The 21,896-nt window shown below is 40.6% G+C and overlaps 1 protein-coding gene across 1 annotated transcript in view; it reads right to left on the bottom strand.

Moving 5' to 3' along the window:
• zbtb16b (zinc finger and BTB domain containing 16b) overlaps positions 1-21,896 on the bottom strand; it is a 101,531-nt gene that overhangs the window by 63,572 nt on the left and 16,063 nt on the right. Inside the window, exon 3 of the mRNA XM_052107232.1 lies at positions 11,418-11,515. Within this exon, the coding sequence (XP_051963192.1) occupies positions 11,418-11,515 (98 nt within the window). The remainder of the gene's footprint in view (positions 1-11,417; positions 11,516-21,896) is intronic.

Here is a 21,896-nt window from a genome sequence, read left to right as displayed (position 1 = left end):
CCCTCAGCGGCGCAGGTGGCACTGGGACCAACTCAGTATGCGTTCCGTCAGATGGAAAAGGTTCCTGGATCTGACACTGCCCTGGCGGTTTAGGTAGGATACCACAGATCTGTTGTCCGAGCGGACCAGGGCGTGGTGACCCTGAATGACCGGGAGAAAGCGCCGGCGGCGTACTCGACCGCTATCATTTCCAGACAATTTATGTGAAGGAGCTTTTCCTGAACTGACCATAGGCCAAAAACCGGAGAGCCCTCGCAGACCGCGCCCCACCCGTGTTGGACGCATCTGTCGAGATGACTTTTCGGCGAGATACAGCTCCCATTGTCACTCCTCGCTGATACCACTCGGCCACTGTCCAAGGCTGCAGAGCTGAAATACAGGTCTGAGTCATCTTGATGGGCTGGCGGCCTGTGGCCCAAGCCCGGCGAGACGCGGGTGCTTAGCCAATGCTGAAGCGAGCGATGTGCAGTAAACCCAGCTGAAGTACTGCTGCGGCTGAGGCCATGTAACCTAGCACTCTCTGGAATTTCTTCAGAGGCGTGAGGCTGTTCATCTGAAAAGATGCGGCTAGTCAGCTGAACACGGCGCGGCGCTGTGTAGATAAGCGAGCCGTCATTGCCACGGAGTCTAGTTCTATCCCAAGGAAGGAAATTGTCTGACTGGGCTGTAGTGAGCTCTTAGTCCAATTGACTGCAAGACCCAAACTGTTCAGATGGCTGAGGAGAACTGCTCTGTGAGACAGAAGCTCCATATGTGACTGAGCCATAATCAGCCAGTCGTCCAAATAGTTCAGAATTCGCAAACCCTGACTCCGCAGGGAGTGCGGCGCCGCATCCATGCGCTTCGTGAAAGTACAGGGTGCTAAGGACAGGCGAGCGGAAGGACGGTGTATTGATAAACCTGGCCGTCGGCGAATCTCAAGCATGGCCTGTGGCGGGGATTTATCTGAATCTGAAAGTATGCATCTTTCAGATCGAGAGAAATAAACCAGTCCACCTGGCGCACATGCGTGAGGAGTTTCCTGATTGTAAGCATTTTGAGCGGTCTTTTTGCAAGCACCTTGTTCAAAACCCTGAGATCTAATATGGGTCTGAGGCCGCCGTCTTTCTTGGGAACAAGAAAATAGCGGCTGTAAAGCCCGACTTCGCTCAGAGAGGGTGGCACTTTCTCTATGGCCCTTTTGCACAGAAGGCTTGCTATTTCTGAACGAAGCATGCACGCTGCTTCCGTGTTCACAGTGGTTTCGAGCGGCTCTGAAGCGAGGAGGGCGGCGATCGAACTGTAGCAAATAGCCCTGTTGTATTGTGCTTAACACCCACTTGGATATCCCTGGAATAGCTTCTAAGCGTAGCAGCTAGAGGGTGAATGGCCAATTCGCTCTGATTGCCGCACACAGAGCACTGAACAAAATGTGTGGCGTGTTTAGTGTGTTTATGCATGATTGCTCGCGAGACAGCATGAACAGGCTGTTTTGTGAGTGAATTCCGATTGGAATGAATGGGGAAAGAGTCACATCTGTTACGTGATCGCTAAGCATAGTCATGGGCACGGGACTTACACACAGAGGAATGTTTGCTGGCCGTGTAACAGAGCGGGCAGAGAATGGGCAGCGCCGCGTATTAGGTGAGCGCATTTATTGACTACTAGCGCTCGAGCGGTTCAGTAACCGCTTTATGTGGCGTGCTCTGGTGGGGACACGAGACATGCAGTGCTTGTGTGCAGAAGTGAACACTGGATTGTGGGCACGTTTTCTACACATAGGGCTGGTCGGTGTGACAGAGCGGCCAGAGAATGGAGCACGTGCGCGCATTTGTACGCCTTCATTGACTCTGGCGCTTCGGCGGTTCAGTAACCGCTTTATGAGAGCGATGCTCTGATAGGGAGCGCGGGATGTGTTATGCTTGTGGGTAGGGGCGAACACAGGTTTGTGGGCACATTTTCTACACATAAGACATGTTTGCTCTTTACAAGATTTATTTGGATTAGCCGTGAAACGGCGTTTGAGTCTGAGCAAGCGGGCAGTGTCACCGGCTTGTTGGCTGCTAAATTCACCACTGCAGTAGCCTGAGAGAAGGGGACTGACAGGGGCGAAGCTTTGGCGGTGGTCCGGCGCGGCGGGACTGAGCCGTCGTTTGTTCAACAAAGCTAGGAGGACTTCGGTTGTTCAGGTTTCAAGCGCAATCTTAGGCCGAGGCCAGCGGAGGCGGTGGTCTCGGCGGCTGTCTGAGCGTGATCTGGGGCGGCCGCCCTGTCGGCGCTGGGAAGTCTGGCTTTGTTGAGCTGGGCGCTATGAAGATGCTCGTGCAGGAGGCTGGTTATGTGGGCGGCCTGCAGAGGAGCTAGCCGGCGAGGCAGGAAGAGATTCATGGCTTGGGTGGCTTTCTGGACTTCGAAAAACGGTCAACAATGCCACTTACCGTGGAACTGAAGAGACCGGACGGAGAGAGCGGCGTTGAGGAACGTGGAGCGCTCAGTTTCTCCCATGTCGGCTAGCGTTAGCCACAGGTGTCTCTCGGTTACAGTCAGCGAGGCCATGCACTTCCCTATAGCTTGGGCTGCAGCTTTGGTGGCCTGAAGGGCGAGGTCCGTCGGCTCCTTAGATCTGTAACAGCCTCTGGGTGCCTGCCTCTCTCATCCCACTCCCGAAGAAGGTCCGCTTGGAGGATCTGCAAGGCGGCCATGGAATGCAGAGCAGATGCGGCTTGGCGGCGGCGCAATAGGCGCGGCCAACACAGGCGGAAGTAGTTCTGCAGGCCTTAGGCGGGAGCACTGGTTTAGACCGCCATCTCGCGAGGGCGGGCAAAGGTGTGCTGCTACCGAATCCTCGACCGGGGGATGGAAGAGTAGCCCTTCTCGCGGCGCCGTCCACTGAAGCGAGGCGGTGGAGGCGTGGGATCGAGTCCTGGCCGAGAGAGGCGTTCCACGATTTAGAGAGCTTCGGCGTGGAGTTCCGGCAGGAAGGGGCGGCCGGACGCGGCGCCGGTGGCGGCTTTGAAGAAAACAGCCGTCGAGTCTGTTGGGAGCCTGCTCAGGGGCGGTGACCACTCGAGCCGAGGCGGTCGGCGGCCTGTGTGAGGAGGCGTATCAGTTCCCCTTCGACTCGGCGCGGGTCCTGCTGGATTCCTGGGCGTTGAGGAGGCTTGTGACCACTCCTCGCTGTCCGAAGCCATGATGGAACAGCAGCCTTTGTCCTCCGCCTCGCTCTCGAGGTGGCAGCAGTCGCGACGCTCGGCGGCAACTGTGCGTCCGAGGGCGGGGAGGGTGAACGCGATGCTCGAGGGAGGGGCTCGGCGAGACAGTCAGCTTCTAAAACTGGTTCCGGCAGCCTTTGGGGCGGCGCTTCTTCCAGCGGCGAAACAGAAGGCGGCGGCAGCTCGGTTTTGCATGCTCGAGTCGAGCCCGCAGGGTCGACGCCGAAGCTCCTCGCAGAGGTCGCATCCGCCGTCAGCGAGGCGAGCTCTGCATGCCCCAGTCCCAGGCAGAGGCGCCAGATGATGTGTCGGTCTCCGGCTGAGAGGAGCGGCATGAGCCGCAGGAAGTCGCGAGGCATCTTTATAAAGGCGCTCGATACTCTTTTGTGAAGTTCAGCTGAGGAACTTAGCTTGCTCTAAAAAGGATACGTCGCCGGATGGCGTAGCTTCGCAGGATGGCTGAAGGTGGCGAAGACGGCCGGCTTCTTCGGCGCTGTCCACGCTTGCTAGATGCCCCTCGAATGGCGACGCGGCTTCCATTTCAGAGATGCGAAGAGCTCGCTGAAGAGATGAAAATCAGGGTTCCAGCCTCACGAACTACACTTATATGCACTCTAGTCACGCCCTTTTGGTGGGCTTTGATGCAGTGAGCGCGGACGCCTCTCATTGGATCGCGAGTTCAGCCCAAGCTCGTCTATAGGCTGCAGCAGTTGCCGCAGAGCAACCAATGAGCTCGCTAGCTAGCCCGCTCAAGGTCTGCAGCTGCCGCACTGCGTTGACAATGGATACAAAATTAAGGATAATTTTTTGGCTTCAATATCTCAGAAAAGATGAATCTTTCCCGTAGCGTAAGCTAGCTTACGCAATACGAGAGAACCTCTCGTAAGAGAACTCCTAAACAGAATCTTAGTCTTGTATTTGGCCAATGAATAAGCTAAAAAATACATTTATTGATACTTGTTAATCGTGATGCAGTGTGAGGGTATTTTTGGTGGACTGGCTAGGGTATTGCTAGCTGGTTGCTTGGCCATTACTCAATGGTTGCAAGATGGTTACTTACTGGCCAAAGTCAAAAGAAACCATTCCCAAGTGTCTATGTTATCCTGATCTATAGATACGTTTGGGGAACTTTCATTGGAAATCTATGGGATTTTTTTTGGGCTCATTTTTCATTTGCGGGGCAACTAAATATTCTGTAATAAAAACTTTTTTAGAATATACCGTAAACCTTGACTCTGTATTTGTTTCAAACAGATAAAATGTGTATTTCGATAATCAGCTTTTTTCACTCAAAACAAAGGGTTTATAGCACCACCACATACTGTAGGTGGTGCTATAAAGGTTGTGCTCAGTTTGAAAAACAAGTCTATGTCAGTGTTCATGTTAATTATCAAAAGGGCTGTATACAGGGCTTGATATTATCTTTTTGGCCACTGTGGCTAGTGGTATTCCAAACTCACAAAATTTTTGCTAGGAAAAATCCCCTGCCCCACAAAAATAAACTAAACTAATTGGAGACTGTAACCGCTTGCATAAGCCAATATAGAACAGGTCAGACCATGGATGGCTCCACACTACTTTGGTTAGGCTAATGTAGGTAAAAAATAAACTGTATTTTTAATGAAAAACTAATAGCCTAAACACATTTAGAGACCTTTAACTACAACTTTCACAGTTAATAATTCCATGGAGTACAAAAGGAGATATTAGGTAGATTAAACTCAGTCACCATTCACTTTCATTGCAACTTTTTACATAAACAGAATCATTCATTAATCTATTTTCAATCATGGAAGAAAGTAAGCCGTATGGGTTTGGATCAAGATAAAGGAGAGTGAATGATGACAAAATTATTATTAATGATAAAAATGAAGTCTTATAGATTCGCCCTAATCCATTTACTTTATCTCTATACCAGTTACCAAATAGTGTTAATTCAGTAAAACATTTTTGTTTGGATGATGAGGCATATTTTAAATACCTTGTAATCAATATTGATGCATGGCACTCTGTTGTCTCTATACCTTGTCAGTTTGAGACTTCTTCAATATACCGGTAGTGTGTTAAAGTAGAAGATTCTCAAAATAATTCAAATGTTTCACATCCGTTTTGTGGTCTCTGCAGGCCCCGATAATGAATAAAGCCCAACAAAATCATACAAGTTTCACTCTGCACAGTCCCAGAGATCTGGCTCTATCTCTGGAGCACGCTGGCATACACTGCGGCAGCTCGTGCAAAATCACACTTAATTCGCACCACACAGATGCACGTGTAAGTTATGAGAGTCGTATTTTTTGCTTATAAGGCACTGAACGTGTGATGAATACAATTAAATTTGATTTGGCTGCGGCCACCAGCCAAAGTGGCAAGTAAGGGTGATGGAGATCCCTGCCACTGCTGATTTCTACCCACATTTGGTGCCATGTATAAGCCATGTATACACTTACACTCACCGAGCACTTTCTTAAGAACACCTGTAGACCTAATTATTTATGCGATTATCTAATCAGCCAATCATGTGCCAGTTGAACAATACATAAAATCATGCAGATACTGGTCAGGAGCTTCAGTTAATGTTCACATCAACCATTAGAACGGGGAAACATTTTTTGGCATGGCATGATTGTTGGTGCCAGACAGGCTGGTTTGAGTATTTCTGTAACTGCTGATCTCCTGGTATTTTCATGCAAAACAGTCTCTAGAGTTTACTCAGAATGGTGCCAAAAACAAATAACATCCAGTGAGCGGCAGTTCTGAGGACAAAAACACCTTTTTGATGATAAAAGATGATAAGAAAGGCTACGGTAACTCAGAAAACCACTCTTATAAAAAACACAATTATAGTGAGCAGAATAGCTTCTCAGAATGCACAACACGTCGAACCTTGAGGTGTATGGGCTACAACAGCAGAAGACTGCATCGGGTACTTTATTAGGACCATAGTGTTCCTAATAAAGTGATATGTGAGTGTATACCGGGTCTTTTTGACCCATACCGAACAGTTGTTATTAATTAAGTCACTGACTTTCTTTTCAGTATAAACAAATCGCCTTTCTAAGCAAATTATGCTTATATAGATTATAATATAATTAACGTTGCCCCATACCACCCATGGAAAGCATGTCGTAAATGGCAATTTATTAAAAAAAGCAGACACATTTATAAAAAAGATAGTACACGCTAGTGTACTTCATCCTTGTACATGCTAGTGTACTTCATCCTTCATCCTTCATCCTTCATCCTAGTACACGTTAGTGTACTTCATCCTTCACAACTCAGCACAATAGAGTAACTATGAAAGACCATTTGCATTCAGCACAATAATTATGGTCGTGTTTGCACCATTATATATGTAACTGCTTTTGTTAATCAGATGCAACAACAATGCAGACAAATGCAATGTGCAAATAAATAATGCTATTAGCGGACACAATTCTTTCTTAGTGAATTCCTCCATCAGGCCACAACACTGGTCATGTGTCTGCTCCATCCACTCTAGCCAGTCTCAAAGGACCTGCAGTCTGCATCTCTGTTTTCTTTTCAGCATTTTTGTTTTATTTAGAACTCCACCAGCACGCTCCTCCCTTCACCCCGCTGCACACGCTATTTTGGAGAGCAGTGGCTTGGAGAGCAGTCAAGTTTGATTAATTTTGGGATTTGGGTACAGTATGTTCCTGGACACACATCTGCGAGCGATCATAAATGCTCCAGAATGCTGGCAGAACATCCAGACCTGCCGGCAGCTGATGATGTCATCAGCGCAAGGGAAGAGCTGGCATGACGCCAAGCTCCAAGAGCAGGGTTTCTCTCAGACACCAAGACAGAGAGAAACAGACAGAAAAATGGGATGGAGAAAGAGGAAGAGTGAAAGAGAGACAAACAGAGCGAGATATTAAGAGAAAACGTTTTGACAGGGTTTTTCAGCCTCAAAGTTGCAGATGAAAAAGAATCCTTTTCTTTAATGCTGTCATGTCGAACAGGAACAGGTGCAACAGGGGATTACGAGCAGATTAAACATGGGAGTAACTGAATATTGTTGCACGTCTTCATGATATTGCTTTATGACAGATTAGGAGGGTTGGATTTTGAGAAAATATCATAATACATCTCTTTCACTGGCTTTCATAAACTCATAAGCATAGTTGACACACAATGTGCATATGGACTTTTATTTCATCAACAATAAGATTGTTTTTATAAGATCAATAAGATCACTTTTATTGTGATTTTTTTTTGTAGGATTTTTAAATATCTTTTTGCCCTCATTTGTTAATTTTAAAAGCTCCTGCTGGAAGACAAATAATTTTTATAAAAGCATAAATATTTCCTGTAGTCTTTCAGTTAAAATGAGACCACAATATTATGCTTTGTATGCATTATCTTATAAAAGCATCAGCAAGATATTATTTAAAATAATGTACCGTGTCTCAGAACATCCCCAAAGTATTTTATGTCAAAAACCCATGGACTGCCCATAGTAAAAAAGAGAAGCAGAGACAGAGACGGACAGAGAATGGGACAAAAGGAGAGGGACATTTTCTGTTTAATGGAAGAAGAGTGCTGTCAGAACCTTGAGCAAAACCTGAGCTGATAAAGGCAAGTGAGGTGTGCTTCACATACCCTCTAGAGAGACGACTAGAGACTTAATCAGACAGATGGACACACACACCCTGCTGCCAGTTTGAGTGTATTTCCCCTCCACTTGAAACCGGACATTCCTCTCTAAAGCACGATTTACTCAGGGCAACTACTGAATTCAGTAAGCATCAATCACATGCTTAGCTTCCTGAGAGTGATGTCGGAGCCATGGACTGAATCTGACTGGAGACTGGCTTTTCCCATTTTTCATCTCCTGAGAGACGTGTCCACATATGTGGACATTACGTTTTGGCTTTGCTTTAAGCTATGCATGATTTCAACCAAATGATCTCGGTTCAGAAGACTCTAGGCTGTCATTAAATGGTTAAACATTAGACGCACCGAGTCATGTGACAAAACAAAATGGTGCTGATCTCAGCTGAGTTTGTCTTTGGGAAAAATAGAAACAAAACTACATCTAATAAGAAACCTGTTTGAGTCAACAGTTTCATCCGATATGCCATTTAAAAGATTTAATTGATTTATCGCGAAACGGCATGCTGCTAGACATAATGACCATGTATGTGGATTATATGCAATATTTTTCATAAAATATCCTATATTCACTGTACATTATTACATTGAGAATCAATGGATGCATCCAAAAGCAGGACATTTTTCCTTTCACAGACTGTACACAGAGTTATGATGAACATAAGGTGCATTTCAAACTGTTCTGAGATCAGTGCAGACAGACAGCTCACTGGAGGTTAAGTCATTCCCTAATTACTGAGCAAGGGAGCATCCTACAGCTTTCCAATGCAGCCACTCCTAACATTTGGTCAATAGTTCAGTTTCAGGCTGCAGATGATGTTTGGACCACTCAACATGTTTGCAAACATTGGGCTATGGTAATCATTACACAGATTCAGAATTTATAATTAAATAAATTAAATGTATAATTATACATTTTAATTTTATTTTAACATGATTGGCAAGAATTATATGATACTGGCCATTACTTTGAATCAGAATTAATTATGGTAATTTCTGATGTAATGTCAGTAACATCTGAAAAACATGAATAACCAACATTCCTTGAAACAAAATAAACAATTTGATAAAAAAAAAAACTGAAATAAAATTTCACTTCTAAGTCCTATTATCCACATATGTGGACATACATTTTTAAGAAAACTATTTGGTCTAAAAAATTATTTATATAATATATATATATATGTAATTTTTATAGACCAAATTGTTTTTTATCTTAAAAATTAAGAATACTAGTAGCATGTTTCTTAGAAGCTACTAATTACAAATCAAAAAGGGGAATGGAAAATGCACACAGCAGTCGTGCTCAAATCTACAGCCTGATATCATGAAAATGACGTGACTGTAATGGCCTTTTTGCAAAATTAATGTTGATAACATGTGTCGTGGCAGTTCTGACGTGAAAAGTCCATTGATGCTAAAAGCGAGTTAAATCGTCACCCAAACAGACGAGGTTATGAAGGTTAGTGCTATGTCAAGTTTTAAATCAACAAAAGCTACCTTCCTACCCTGAACCTAAACCTAACCGATAGTGTCATAAAAAGCAAATGTGATATTTTACATCATTTTGTGGTGCTTCTATGACACTTTGTGCTCCATGTCGCCTTGCGGGCTCTTCAGGACTCAGATCCCGGTCCTTTGCATTACAAGTGCAATGCTCCATCAGTTGTGGTACCACACAATTTGATCATGCTCGAACAAGCTAGCAAATGTAGTTGTTTATGTAATGCAAATGTTATAATGTATGGCCTTACAATTCATACACTATAATAAAAGTGTTGAATGTCATAAGATAGCGTTGTGTGAGGAACAGGGGAAAAGTTTGTGTGAAAGAGAATAAACGCCATTACGTTTAGTTTTCATTTCACCAGGAAACTTTTACAATACGTACAATTAGCCACGTAAAAATCAATTTGCAAAAATGTAGGTATAGTAATGTGATTCTGTGAGACCAGGTTGGAAGTCCCATTTCTGATGGCACTGTCAATAAAAATGTGGCAAAAAAGCTTGAAGATTTCCATGATCTTTTAAGTGTAATAATTAGGGCAGTCAAACAATTTAAATATATAATCATGATTAATCGCATAATTTTTGTAGTTAATCATGATTAATCTCAATATCTTTATAAACATGAGTGGACAATATGTATTTTTCAGTCATCCACACAAAACCTACCACACCAACAGAGTTGAACAACAGAAAATGAACACTCATGCAAAAATGTCCTCACTGTCATTTACAATTGACAACTCTGTACAATTTTCTTTTTAGACCCTGGTCACAATTGTAAACGATGGGATTAACAGTGCAGATTACCTACAGGGTTCCAGCAATGTCTCCAACTTCTGCATTGGCTAGTGCACTATCAAACAGGGGCACTGACACATTAGTGGCATTTGCGCGAATTGACTCGCTTCTCGTGAACTACGGTTTATTCAAAGGGTCATATTATGTCCATCCATCCATCCATCGTCAACCGCTTATCCTGTGTACAGGGTCGTGGGGGGCTGGAGCCTATCCCAGCTAACATTGGGCGAAAGGCGGGGGACACCCTGGACAGGTCGCCAGTCCATCACAGGGGTCATATTATGTGTTAAATAAAAAAATATTGTGGCGATAAACTAATTTTGTTATGTGTTAACTTCAACAACACTAATTATAATGTGTTCTACATGGATAAATATGGGAAAAAGACGAAAGTGAATGTTTGACGCTAACATTCTGCTTAACATCTCCATTTGTGTTCCAGAAGAAAGTCATACAGGTTTGAAACAACATGAGGGTGAATAAATTATTACAAAATGTATGTTTTTGGGTGTGCTATCCCTTTAAGATCCGTCAGGAAGCAAAGACTGGAAAAAGGGTGAAGAAAGAGTTAAAAAACGAGCTAGCATGAAAAACAAAAGCTGATAGTTAGACAACATAAAACGAAAATACAGAATCTCATTGCTAATCTTCCTTTTGTAGTCTGTGTCTGCTTAATGTCTAAGGTTTAGTAACTAACCTTTTCGTTATCCAAAATCTGAAGGGAAAAGCTTGAGGTTGTTTTAATAGAGCAATACTAAACACTTACGTAAGATGTAACGCCAAACATTTCACCATTTAATTGTGGGTCTGGATGTGTATAAACAACTTGAGTTGTCCCCTCCCTTGAGCAGCTTTCTGTCCTACACCTCCTCATTACAATGTAAAAAAATGAGCTGGCAAAGATTCACTGTACATACTGTACTAATAACATGGCAAACTGCCCAGACTGGATCTCAGCCAGGTCTAAAATACAACCGTTGAGATGCAGTTAGGAAGTAGGAGGACGGGGATAACCAAACACTGCGTCATTAATACATAGATGGACCTCCAACTGAAGTGCAATGCAATCTGCTACAGCAGGTTAAACAGGCTTTACTTTGTAGACAAACACATGACAACAGGGGGCTAACATTTTGCTTTGACTTTCTAGCCAATTTTATATTTCTATTATATTATATAAAATTATATACAAATGCCTGATATTTACAGATTTTCAATGACCAAGGGAACCCTGGTTTATATTATGACTTTTACTCTGTGTGATTCCAGTGTATGAGTATGATTTACCTGAATGAGACAGCATGTGCATCCTTAGCCGTAAACTGTCCAGGAACTGCTTTCCGCAGAACTCGCAGCCAAAGGTCTTCACTCCACCATGCAACTTCCTGTGGATACAAAGCATTGTAAGATTAAGTCTGTGTTTGATATACAGGGCTGGACCGGTAATCTGGCATACCGGGTATTTTCCCGGTGGGCTGACGAACTTTTGGGCCGATCAGGGGTGGACTAGCCTTCGGGAGAACCGAGCGGGCCGGCGGGTCGGCCACGAAATGGGCCGAATGGGCCGTGATAAGCTCAAATGAGCCGGCGTGTTATGCAGAATGGACCACAAAACAATGCCACGATATGCAGAAAAGGACAGCGAAAGGCCAGTTGCTATGTAAAATCCCAGGCTGATTTCTCTTCCCAGTCCAGCCCTGTTGATACATCACCGCTATCAAGGTATAAAAGTCTCTATGTTGCCATCATTATATGAAAAAAAAACACTCTGACCAAGAGAGCTACAGACCTGAACATATTCTTGAGGCCAAAATGACCTTAATGTAAAATTTGACAGGTAGCGTGTGACTTTCAGTGAAAAAAAGGCATTAAGGTAATTGAGTTCACCAAATGAGTATATCAGGTTTAGATGGGATTTTCGATCATATATGCTTATATTAGTGTGTTTTTCAAAAATGACACAAATCTCCTGTGATGCATGTACATATATTGCTGGATATTATTAGTATGAAAAAACAGAGTGTGGGAAAAAGAAAATGTATTTAAAGGCATAGTTCACCCAAAAATTATCCCATAATTTACTTAATTTCATGCCATCCCAGATGTGTCTTTCTTTCTTCTGCGGAACACAAAGAACGATTTTTAGAAGAATATCTCACCTCTGTAGGCCATTTCAATGCAAGTGAATGGTGGCCAGAACTATGAAGTTCCAAAAATCACATAAATGCAACATAAAAGTAATCCATATGACTCCAGTGGTTTAATACATGTCTTCTGAAGTGATGCAATCATTTTGGGTGAGAAACAGATCAATATTTCAACAATAAATCTCCTCTTTTACTTTCACATTCTTAAGGTGAAAGTGGAGATTTATAGTAAAAAAAGACTAAAATACTGATCTGTTTCTCACCCACACCTATCATATCGCTTTTGAAGACACAGATTTAACCACTGGAGTAATACAGATTACTGTTATGTGTCCTTAATGTGATTTTTGGAGCTTGAAAGGTCTGGTCACCATTCACTGTCATTGTACAGACCTACAGAAATGAAAAATACTTATATCTTAATTTGTGTTCAGCAGAAGAAAGAAAGTCATACACATCTGGGATGGCATGAGGGTGAGTAAATGATGACAGAATTTTCATTTTTGGATGAACTATCCCTTTAACAAAACTTTAATTTGTTATTTATTTAAGTCCATAGCGATAAAAGTGCATGAAGTTGAAGAAACACACATTAATTTATGGACTTTTCAGATCTTTAAATGTTATAAAAACAACATCAAGCTAATAGAAATATAAAAATAATATATATAATCTATAATCTCTATCTATCTATCTATCTATCTATCTATCTATCTATCTATCTATCTATCTATCTATCTATCTATCTATCTATCTATCTATCTATCTATCTATCTATCTATCTATCTATCTATCCTGTGTGTATATATATATATATATATATATATATATATATATATATATATGAATGCGTTTTAATGAACCACTTGTGATATTCTAAACCTGACTGCGCCTCTGGCTCAAAGTTTATTTTAATGGAAGGATGCTTTTCACTCTGCTGTCAAAGGATTTTAACAAACATTTGAAAGACTTCAAGCACTCAAAATTTTCCTCAAGTAGGTCTGAATCAATTAGGCCCAGTACAGAGAAAAATATGTTAATGATCTGAAAAGCGTACGTCATTATCTGATGCCAAAAATAATCTCTTAACTGAACACAAGACCTGAATTCAAGAATTGTATAAGCAGACAAATAATTGTCTACACAGTGCCCATAGCAGAACAAATTTCAGCACAATGAAATATTTACCGTCCAGACACAATGACCCCGTGGCTTCAGAGAAAACATTTATGCCTTAGTTTGATAAAAAATTAAACAAGCACGCCAGAGAGAGTGTACATAAAGAGCTTGGACAAATATATACCCTCCATTTCAATGAAGTAGCTACAGCAAGTGTGACCCAGAATGTAGAAAACCACGTATCAAAGTCAAACTTGCCAATTGTCCTTTGTCCTTTTAATCTATCCTCTTGCTCTAAATATTTGGTTTAATTAAAACGTATTAAATGCTCCTGAAATACCCAGGCAGTTCGGTATGTTTAACTGAGTCACGCTGTACATATCAACGACTCATCCCCCGCCCACACCCGCTCCCTTCCCTAGCTTGAGTCCTTTCATGTGAATTCCAGGCACACACACAGACACACAGCCAGCGCGTGCACTGCATCAACGAGCAGCCGACCAAGCCCAGCGCAGACGTAACCTTTATTCATGCTACAGAGCCCTTAATTATCACTGCTCCGCAACCAGACATACACAGGCTCATTATAAACAGGGGCATATTATTTCACCTTGAGAAAACTACAAACATTCAAACATGTTATTTTTACAAAAAAAATAACATTCACCTGTTTAATTTTCTTTCTGCCGTGGAACCAAAATCAGATGTTAGGCAGAATGATAGCAACATTGGCTCAACAAATAGCATAAGTTTGGAGCAGAACTATCTCTGTGCCTGACCAATGGCAGATGGGAGGTGTTCGGAAAACCTGTTTGAAAACAGCCATCATTTTTGTAATTCCATTTGGCACTACTAGTGGTGCAGAAATTACACACTTCACATTTAAATTAACATTACAGACTGAGTCAACACCCTTAAGAATGGACTTGTTAGTTTACTGTGAATATTTACTCGGGGTCATGTGCCCTTTGCGTTGAGGGTGCAGACATGGAATGTGTGTACTGCGTGCGTGTAGCTGCATTTCACAATCTGAAGTATCTGTTGTGTCGTCCCCCTTCGCAGCCACAACACCGGGTCTGAAATAGAGCGCCTGACAGTGCCTAGCCTCCCATAAACAATATCCACTTAACTGCAGTGGGCATGCTGAGCAGAGCTGTTGGCAGTGCAGAGACATTATCTACAGATACATGTGTTTGTTTGGAAGAACACTGGTATTATCCTTACTGTATACTGCCTTTGGGGTTGAAAATGACACATTACAGTGTAGATAGATAAGCTTTGAAAACACCACAATAAAACACTCTACAACATGGCAGAGCACATCAACTAAGCTTTTTTTTTTTTTAACACTCCTGCATACATGTAGACCTACGAATATATGTGGAAACTTCCATGTCATGCCTTTAATTATGTTAAATACACAATTTGACATTTAAAGGAATATTCCGTGTCCAATACAACTTAAGCTCAATTGACAGCGTTTTTGGCATAATGTTGATTACAACTGACTCGTCCCTCCTTTTCTTAAAAAAGAAAAAATCAAGGTTACAGTGAGGCACTTACAATGGAAGAGAATGGGGCCATACTAATTATTCTGTTAAAACTTAATATTTGAGCTATAAAAAATTTTAAATTGTAATTTTTACAGTCATTTTAGGGTTTGTTGGCATTACATCGCCATGGCAACAAAGTTGTAAAATTGGCCAAATCTTTACACAGAAAAGGTAAGTAAGTGTTTTTATCACACTAAAATCATGTTAACATACATATTGTTTACGTCTTGTGGCTATAATTAAGAAACAGTGAGTATTTTAATGTTTCCGGATTGGCCCCCATTCACTTCCATTGTAAGTGCCTGATTGGAACCCAAGATTTGTAAAGGTATGGAGCAGCAAGACAAAATACATTTTTGTGGTAATCAATATTATGCCACAAATGCTGTCAATTGAGCTTAACTTGTATTGAAACCGGAATATTCCTTTAAAGTGCTAGTTCACACAAAATACAAATTCAGTAATCATTTACTCATGTTGTTCCAAACCCATATGACTTTCCTTCATCTGTGGAACACAAAAGAAACACTTTTGAAAAATGTTCATGCTTCTTTTTCCATACAATGAAAGTGAATGGTAACTTAGGCTGTCAGTCACTAAAACTTTGTCTAAGACACGATTTCCACCTGGTATTAAGATGCGTTTCGGTTTATCCAATCACATGCGTCATCAGTCCTAAATATTGGTCTAAAACGTTTTGTGATCGGATCACAAAATCCAAATACGAATGTGGTTAAAAACGCACGTGTCCACATCACATTTGAGTAACATTGTAAACGCTAATTCATCCTGCATGTGTCCCGGCAGCAGTATAGCACCACCCCTTACCTGTCAATCAACTGCTGTGATTAAACAAGAGTTTAAACTTTGCCGTTTATGAGTGGATTTAAAAGGAAATATCCTTCCGAACGGAAACATTTTAATAAGTGGAAACATACACAAACATGAGAGCTTCCTGGATCTTATATAGTATGTCTGATATCAACACAGATGAGATGCATGAACACCTGAAGCTCCTTTAATACAGGTAATCCTAAAATAATGGATCCTTCTGCTTGACATGTTGCGTTTGTGCTTTAGATTAAATTTCAACCACATCTTCGAGAAACAGAGTGTTGCTTTTTTCCCGCTTTTTTTGTCTTTTCTGACTTTTGCTGTCCTTTATTATCATGCAGTAACACACTGACATAGTGATTGATGTATGTCATCATGAAACAGAGACCCTCCCCTCCAAATCTGATCACAAGTGGTCACAGGAGATGCATTTAAGTGACCAGGTGTAAACAGAGATGTGTCTCACCTGACTATATGTGATCGGATCACCTGAGACCCATTGTAATAGTGGAAATGGGGTCTAACATCATCTGTTATGTTTCTCAGAAGAAACAAAAGTCATACTGGTTTGGAACAAAATGAGGGTGAATAAATCATTTCAGCATTTTAATTCATAGTCCAACTTTTCAAATAAAATTAGAGCAAATAATCTGTATGTTTCATTAAGTAAAGTTAAATGACATGACTTCAAATAACAATCAATGTATCATTAAACCCTGTCCAACAATGTGACTCCTCAATAACACAGTTCTTTTCAGAAATGCCTGCTTGTTAATCCTACTCTTTCTGTCCATTTGATAGACACAAAAGATTGAACAACACTGATCTGAAATGCAGAAAAATACCTGGTAAATGGAACAATGAGTTTAAAATCAATACTACTCATCTCTATCCCAGTCAAAACAAACTGTCATTGTCAAAGGAAATCCAAATGGCCTCAGACATAGAACATAATTACATCTCGCTGCATTATTTAAAAGAAGCTACTTTGTGCATCAATATCTGAAATTGATATGCGTAGGACAATAACGAAATAATATTATATCACTCTGAAGTTAGATAAATAAATCGTGAACCTCTGAAAGAACAAATTGGTTGATTTAAAGGGATCGGTCACCAAAACAAAATAAAAAATAAACAAATAAAAATGCACTCACCTTCATGTTGGTCCAAAAACATGACTTTCATTTTTTCATGACACACAAAAGGAGATGTTAAGCAGAATGTTAGGGACAGACAACCTTAGTCACTGTTTACTTTCTCTGCATCATTATGGAAGTGAATGGTGACTGAGACTGTCATTGTACCAAACATCTCTTCTTGTGTTTTACAGAAATGAAACTCATACAATGAGGTTTGGAACAACATGACGGTGAGTAAATGTTGATAGAATTTAAAATTTTGTGTTAACTAGCCTTTAAAACTCAATCTTCTGCTTGATTTAAGTACACCTGCACTGCACAATACATTTCAGATGAGGTTAAAGGAGAAAGATCTGTAAAGACAATGGCCCATTTGTCTCAACTGGCTGGTGTTATACATTCTTATTAAAATGAAGGCATTCAAATGCTGACTTTTCCTAAGGAGACAAATTGTTGAGCTGTCTGTTAGAGACAGGGCAAGCGCCTGTGTTTCTGGAGTGGGTCACTGGAAGTGGCTTTGATTAATGGCAGGCCAGAGCTGAACTGCTCAAGTACCTTTCCCACTGAGAGAGCAATTCAGGGGCTGATGTGTGCTATCAGATACTAGAACACTGCCAAATTACCAGTGAGGCTGCTGTAAAGGAAGTCTTCCCCAAATCAGTGTGAGAAAAAGGTATTAGCAATTAATGAGAAAACAGAAATACCTCTTACAATCCTACAAACAAATTTCCATTTCAGACAATACCCATACAGAAATGAATGTGGTGTAACATGGTTCTGTGGTGGTATCAGATTTTCTTTTAGGAAATTGACATGTTGCTTCCAAAAGTTCATAAACCAATATGCTTGTGCGACCCCACATCCACATGCGTGGACATTGAACGTTGGCTTTGCTTTACGCAACACATTTTGTTTCATTTAAACTGACTGATCTTGGCGCAGATCGCAGAGAATTTTGTCTTTTGGACAAATTAAGTTTTTACATTGAAACCTGTTCAAAGGTTTGAGTTTCTAATTTCATTTGATTTGACATTTTTTTAATTTGAGCGATTTTTCGTGAAACGCACGCTGCTTAACACAATGTATACGAATATGTACATCAGCAGGTTTTCATTTGAAATACTATATTTACTGTGCATTTCCATATATTTCAGAGGCTTTATATGGAGTTATAAGGTGCATTTCAAACTGTTTTGAGACCAGTGCAGACAGTGAAGCAGGGCTGGACTGGTAATCTGGCATACCAGGAATTTTCCCAGAGGGCCGATGCACTTGAGGCTGATCAGGGGCAGTGTGGCCATCGGGAGAACCGATTGGGCCGGTGGGTCAGCCGCGAAATGAGCCGAATTGGCCGATAAGCCAAAATGAGCCACCGCGTAATGCAGAATGGACCACAAAACGGCGCAGCGATAGTACAATCCTGGGCCGATATCTCTCTCCAGTCCAGCCCTACATCCAGGAGTTCGGTTTCAGGCTGCAGATGATGTTCGCACCACTCAAAATGGTTGGCAGACATGGGACAATGATAATCAGTACATATATTCAGAATTTATTCATTTTATTTTCATATGATTGGCAGTGATTACTTTTTTCTCATTAATTATGCTAATTTCTGATTGGTAAAATGCTTCACACTGACTATCACTTTTTTTTTTTTTTTTTTTGACAGTGCATAGAGAGAACTTTGAGATTTTGTTGCCAAAATAGAAAAAATATATTGTAACATAAAAGTCAAATCAAGTCAAAAATGTATTATTTATGTAGTTTTTTATTTGTTCATTTCCCGATACAAATAGTTTTAAAGCAGCTTTACAGAGAATCAGCTGTGATGTCTAATGTCCCAAAAACATTCCTGTAAAAATAATAATCAATATATTAAAAAAAAAAGTAAGACAACTTAGTCCCACTGTCCCACATATGTGGACATACATTTTTAGGAAAACAATTTGCTCTAGAAATATTTTTTTTGCATGCATATTAGGTGCATCTAGTTACAAATAAAAATGGGAAATGGAAAATGCACACAGCAATCATGCTCAGGTCTCTGGAGGATATACTCAAATACTAATAAGTCTAGATGTAAAATGATGAGCATGATTCAGAGGTTTCATTTTTTGCTCTAAAATAAAAATTTACTCCACTGATGGTTAGGCTTAGGGTTGACGATAGGGTTATGGGCTAGAGTCAATAAAATATTCATTCCTGCTGACTCTATCATTTCATTTATAACAAAAAACACAACTGGCCACCACTATGGAAACATGTCATTCGGAAACTGAAACACACACGAGCCAATACATTCAAAAACACTTCCAGCTAGGGTCACTTGGGGGCAGTGACATGATTCTCGACAAGCACAGAGCGATATCAGCAGCAAAACAGGAGGCCGAGTTACACACCTAAATGGAACACCTAGGGTCTGTTATTTGTTAAAATCCCTAACACTAAGTTCAGGAATAGTGTTGTTTGCTTGGACATAATGTGGCACTGGCTGAATGTAGAGCATAAAATCCTTGCCTTGAATACCTGGAAGCTAGTTAAAAGCAATACTAATGGCAGAGGCAAAAGGTTCTGTGACATTCTAGAAAGGGAAACAGAAAAGACTCCCTGCAAATGTATCTGTGCAGTGGTTGCTCATTGATCTGATGGCATTGTACCAGTGAGACCAGTGTTATTATGACACCGTGTTCATCTTCACAGCTGACTGGCTTCCCTCAGTGTCTACTGAAAGACCTCCACTGGTAATTTCAAAGAGTTTCTCTAGAAAGCTTCAAACACTATGCTGTGCAGGTTGGAAAAGCTGCCAAATGTTGACCCAGAACAGTGTGTAACAACATTGAGATCGATCCAGTGGATGATTTACAATAATTTTGGATAGTACACACTGTCCTAACAATGTAAAGCTGAAGTGTGTAATTTCTGTGATACTAGTGTCACAAGATGAAGAAATAGCAAAAATAATGATTGCTTTAAAGTTTCCCGAACACTCTCCTTGGTCTTCCATTGGTTAAACAAATAGATAGTTCCACCCCAAACTCATGGCCAATGGTTAAGTCAATGTTTATGTGTCGGTCTGGTCAAGATGTTCAAACAAATAGTGCAATGTATTGATTGCACACTTCAGCTTTAAATATTTAGTAGGCACTCTTAATCATACCTTCTGAGTTACAACATGTTTTATAATTCTGTTAAAAACTCTGTTTTCAGGTTAAGATCATGTGTTTTACGAAAGGTCGAAATGACTTCACTGTACAAACAAGGATCATGCCAGCCATCAGCAACCATTTCGGAGGGTTTTACGCAATGTGAGTCTCAGATTTGACTCAGTGGTCTGATAGTAAACTGAATTCTTGACCTTTAAGCCTTTTTGAGTACTTTTCTAAATACTAAACATCAAACATTTCATTTTAGGGTTCATTCAGAGTATACTGGAGAATCTGCTATGTGGTATTGATTAAAATGAGGAATGAATCTACAAATTGTAGACTGGTCACCTAGCAATTGCACAACAATATCCTACAAAATACTCAATAACTGTAAGAACAATAAGCATCTTTAACTGTAGTGAAACTAAATGTCCATGCTTTTGTAAGAACATCACTGATTCAAAGCCACACTTTAGTACAAATACTTTGAGTGTTATCTTCTATACTGGGGGCTCTCATCTGGTTTTTCTTCCTAACCCATATTTTACATTGGACTCCAAGTGACCTAACACAGTACTAAATACCATAGAGTTTAATTGGATGCACAGCATTTTACATCAACAACAAAAGGTATGAAAAGTGTTTTCTCCTCCCTTTTAGAAGCCAAAAAGCCTATTTAATTAGCTATCCTATCTATGCACTATTTCATGGTATATAATACCCCATATTTGTGTTGCAACTCATTGTTTTATACTATTCAGCCCCTCAAGGATGTTGCAATCTTGCATTTGCAAGAATTAATGCAAATTCAACCACTATTTGCATTATTTGCAGTAGTTTGAAATTATGTATAATTTCTGTAAATTTCCACATAAACCGAGAATCTGAGGTAATCCTATCACTTTTCTCCATGCTTCACAATAGCAAAACAAATGCTTGAAAAGCTTGACAGAGTTGAGACATGAGACATCTTCAACTGCACAGCCGGCATTCTATTATCTCCACATTGGGTTGCCAACTGTCCCATATAAGCCTGTACGTCCCAAATTTGAAACAACGATGTGCATGAAATGATGTGAAAAATGGATGAAAAAGTGTCAAACTGTAACAGAACAAACTTTAATTAAATATTCAAACATTAAGGGAAAAATTGTATAAACATTTTCTAATTTAAACATGTATTAAATATATAATATACATACCTTGTCCTTGATTTATTATTGAAGTAGTAGCTACTTTTTAGAAGTCTACTGTATTCTGAATTCTTCATGCTTTAGAGACATTTTTCGTGAAAGGATATTACATTGCATGCAGCGTGTTTCTTATGGAAACAGCGTATTCACAACGCAAGTAACGCAATGCATATTACGCATGTTCTGACTAGCGCATCATTTAGTTCAAATTCACCTGTTCATTCACTTCACTGTGCAGGTGTAAGTTGTTATATTCCATATACTGTATGTTGTGGATCTAGTGATTAAACTCATGTATACATAAGAAGCGTTTGAATGAAGTATTTACCCTTGTTTAAAGCGGCTAATTTTGCAGGTGTTCAGTGTTTTCAACTCAAGCTCAAGCGGAGAAATCTCTAACATACTGGATTAATGGATTAGATGAATCCATATCTAATATCTACTATATATAGATTCTCTAGATGTTTCTTCTTCAGTTTATATCTTGCAATGTTAAGGTCTTCCAGTATCATTTTTATTTCATCCTATTTTCTTCAACATTATGATGTGCATTTTTCATCTCATTTTTGTTATCGTTGACGAAATAAAAAAAAAAACTTTCCGTCAGTTATTTAGTTGATGAGATTAACACT

This window comes from Xyrauchen texanus, chromosome 36, assembly GCF_025860055.1.
Source record: "Xyrauchen texanus isolate HMW12.3.18 chromosome 36, RBS_HiC_50CHRs, whole genome shotgun sequence".
NCBI classification, from domain to species: domain Eukaryota; kingdom Metazoa; phylum Chordata; class Actinopteri; order Cypriniformes; family Catostomidae; genus Xyrauchen; species Xyrauchen texanus.
The sequence above is the reverse complement of the archived record's forward strand: the minus strand, read 5'-3'. Positions and strand labels throughout refer to the sequence as shown.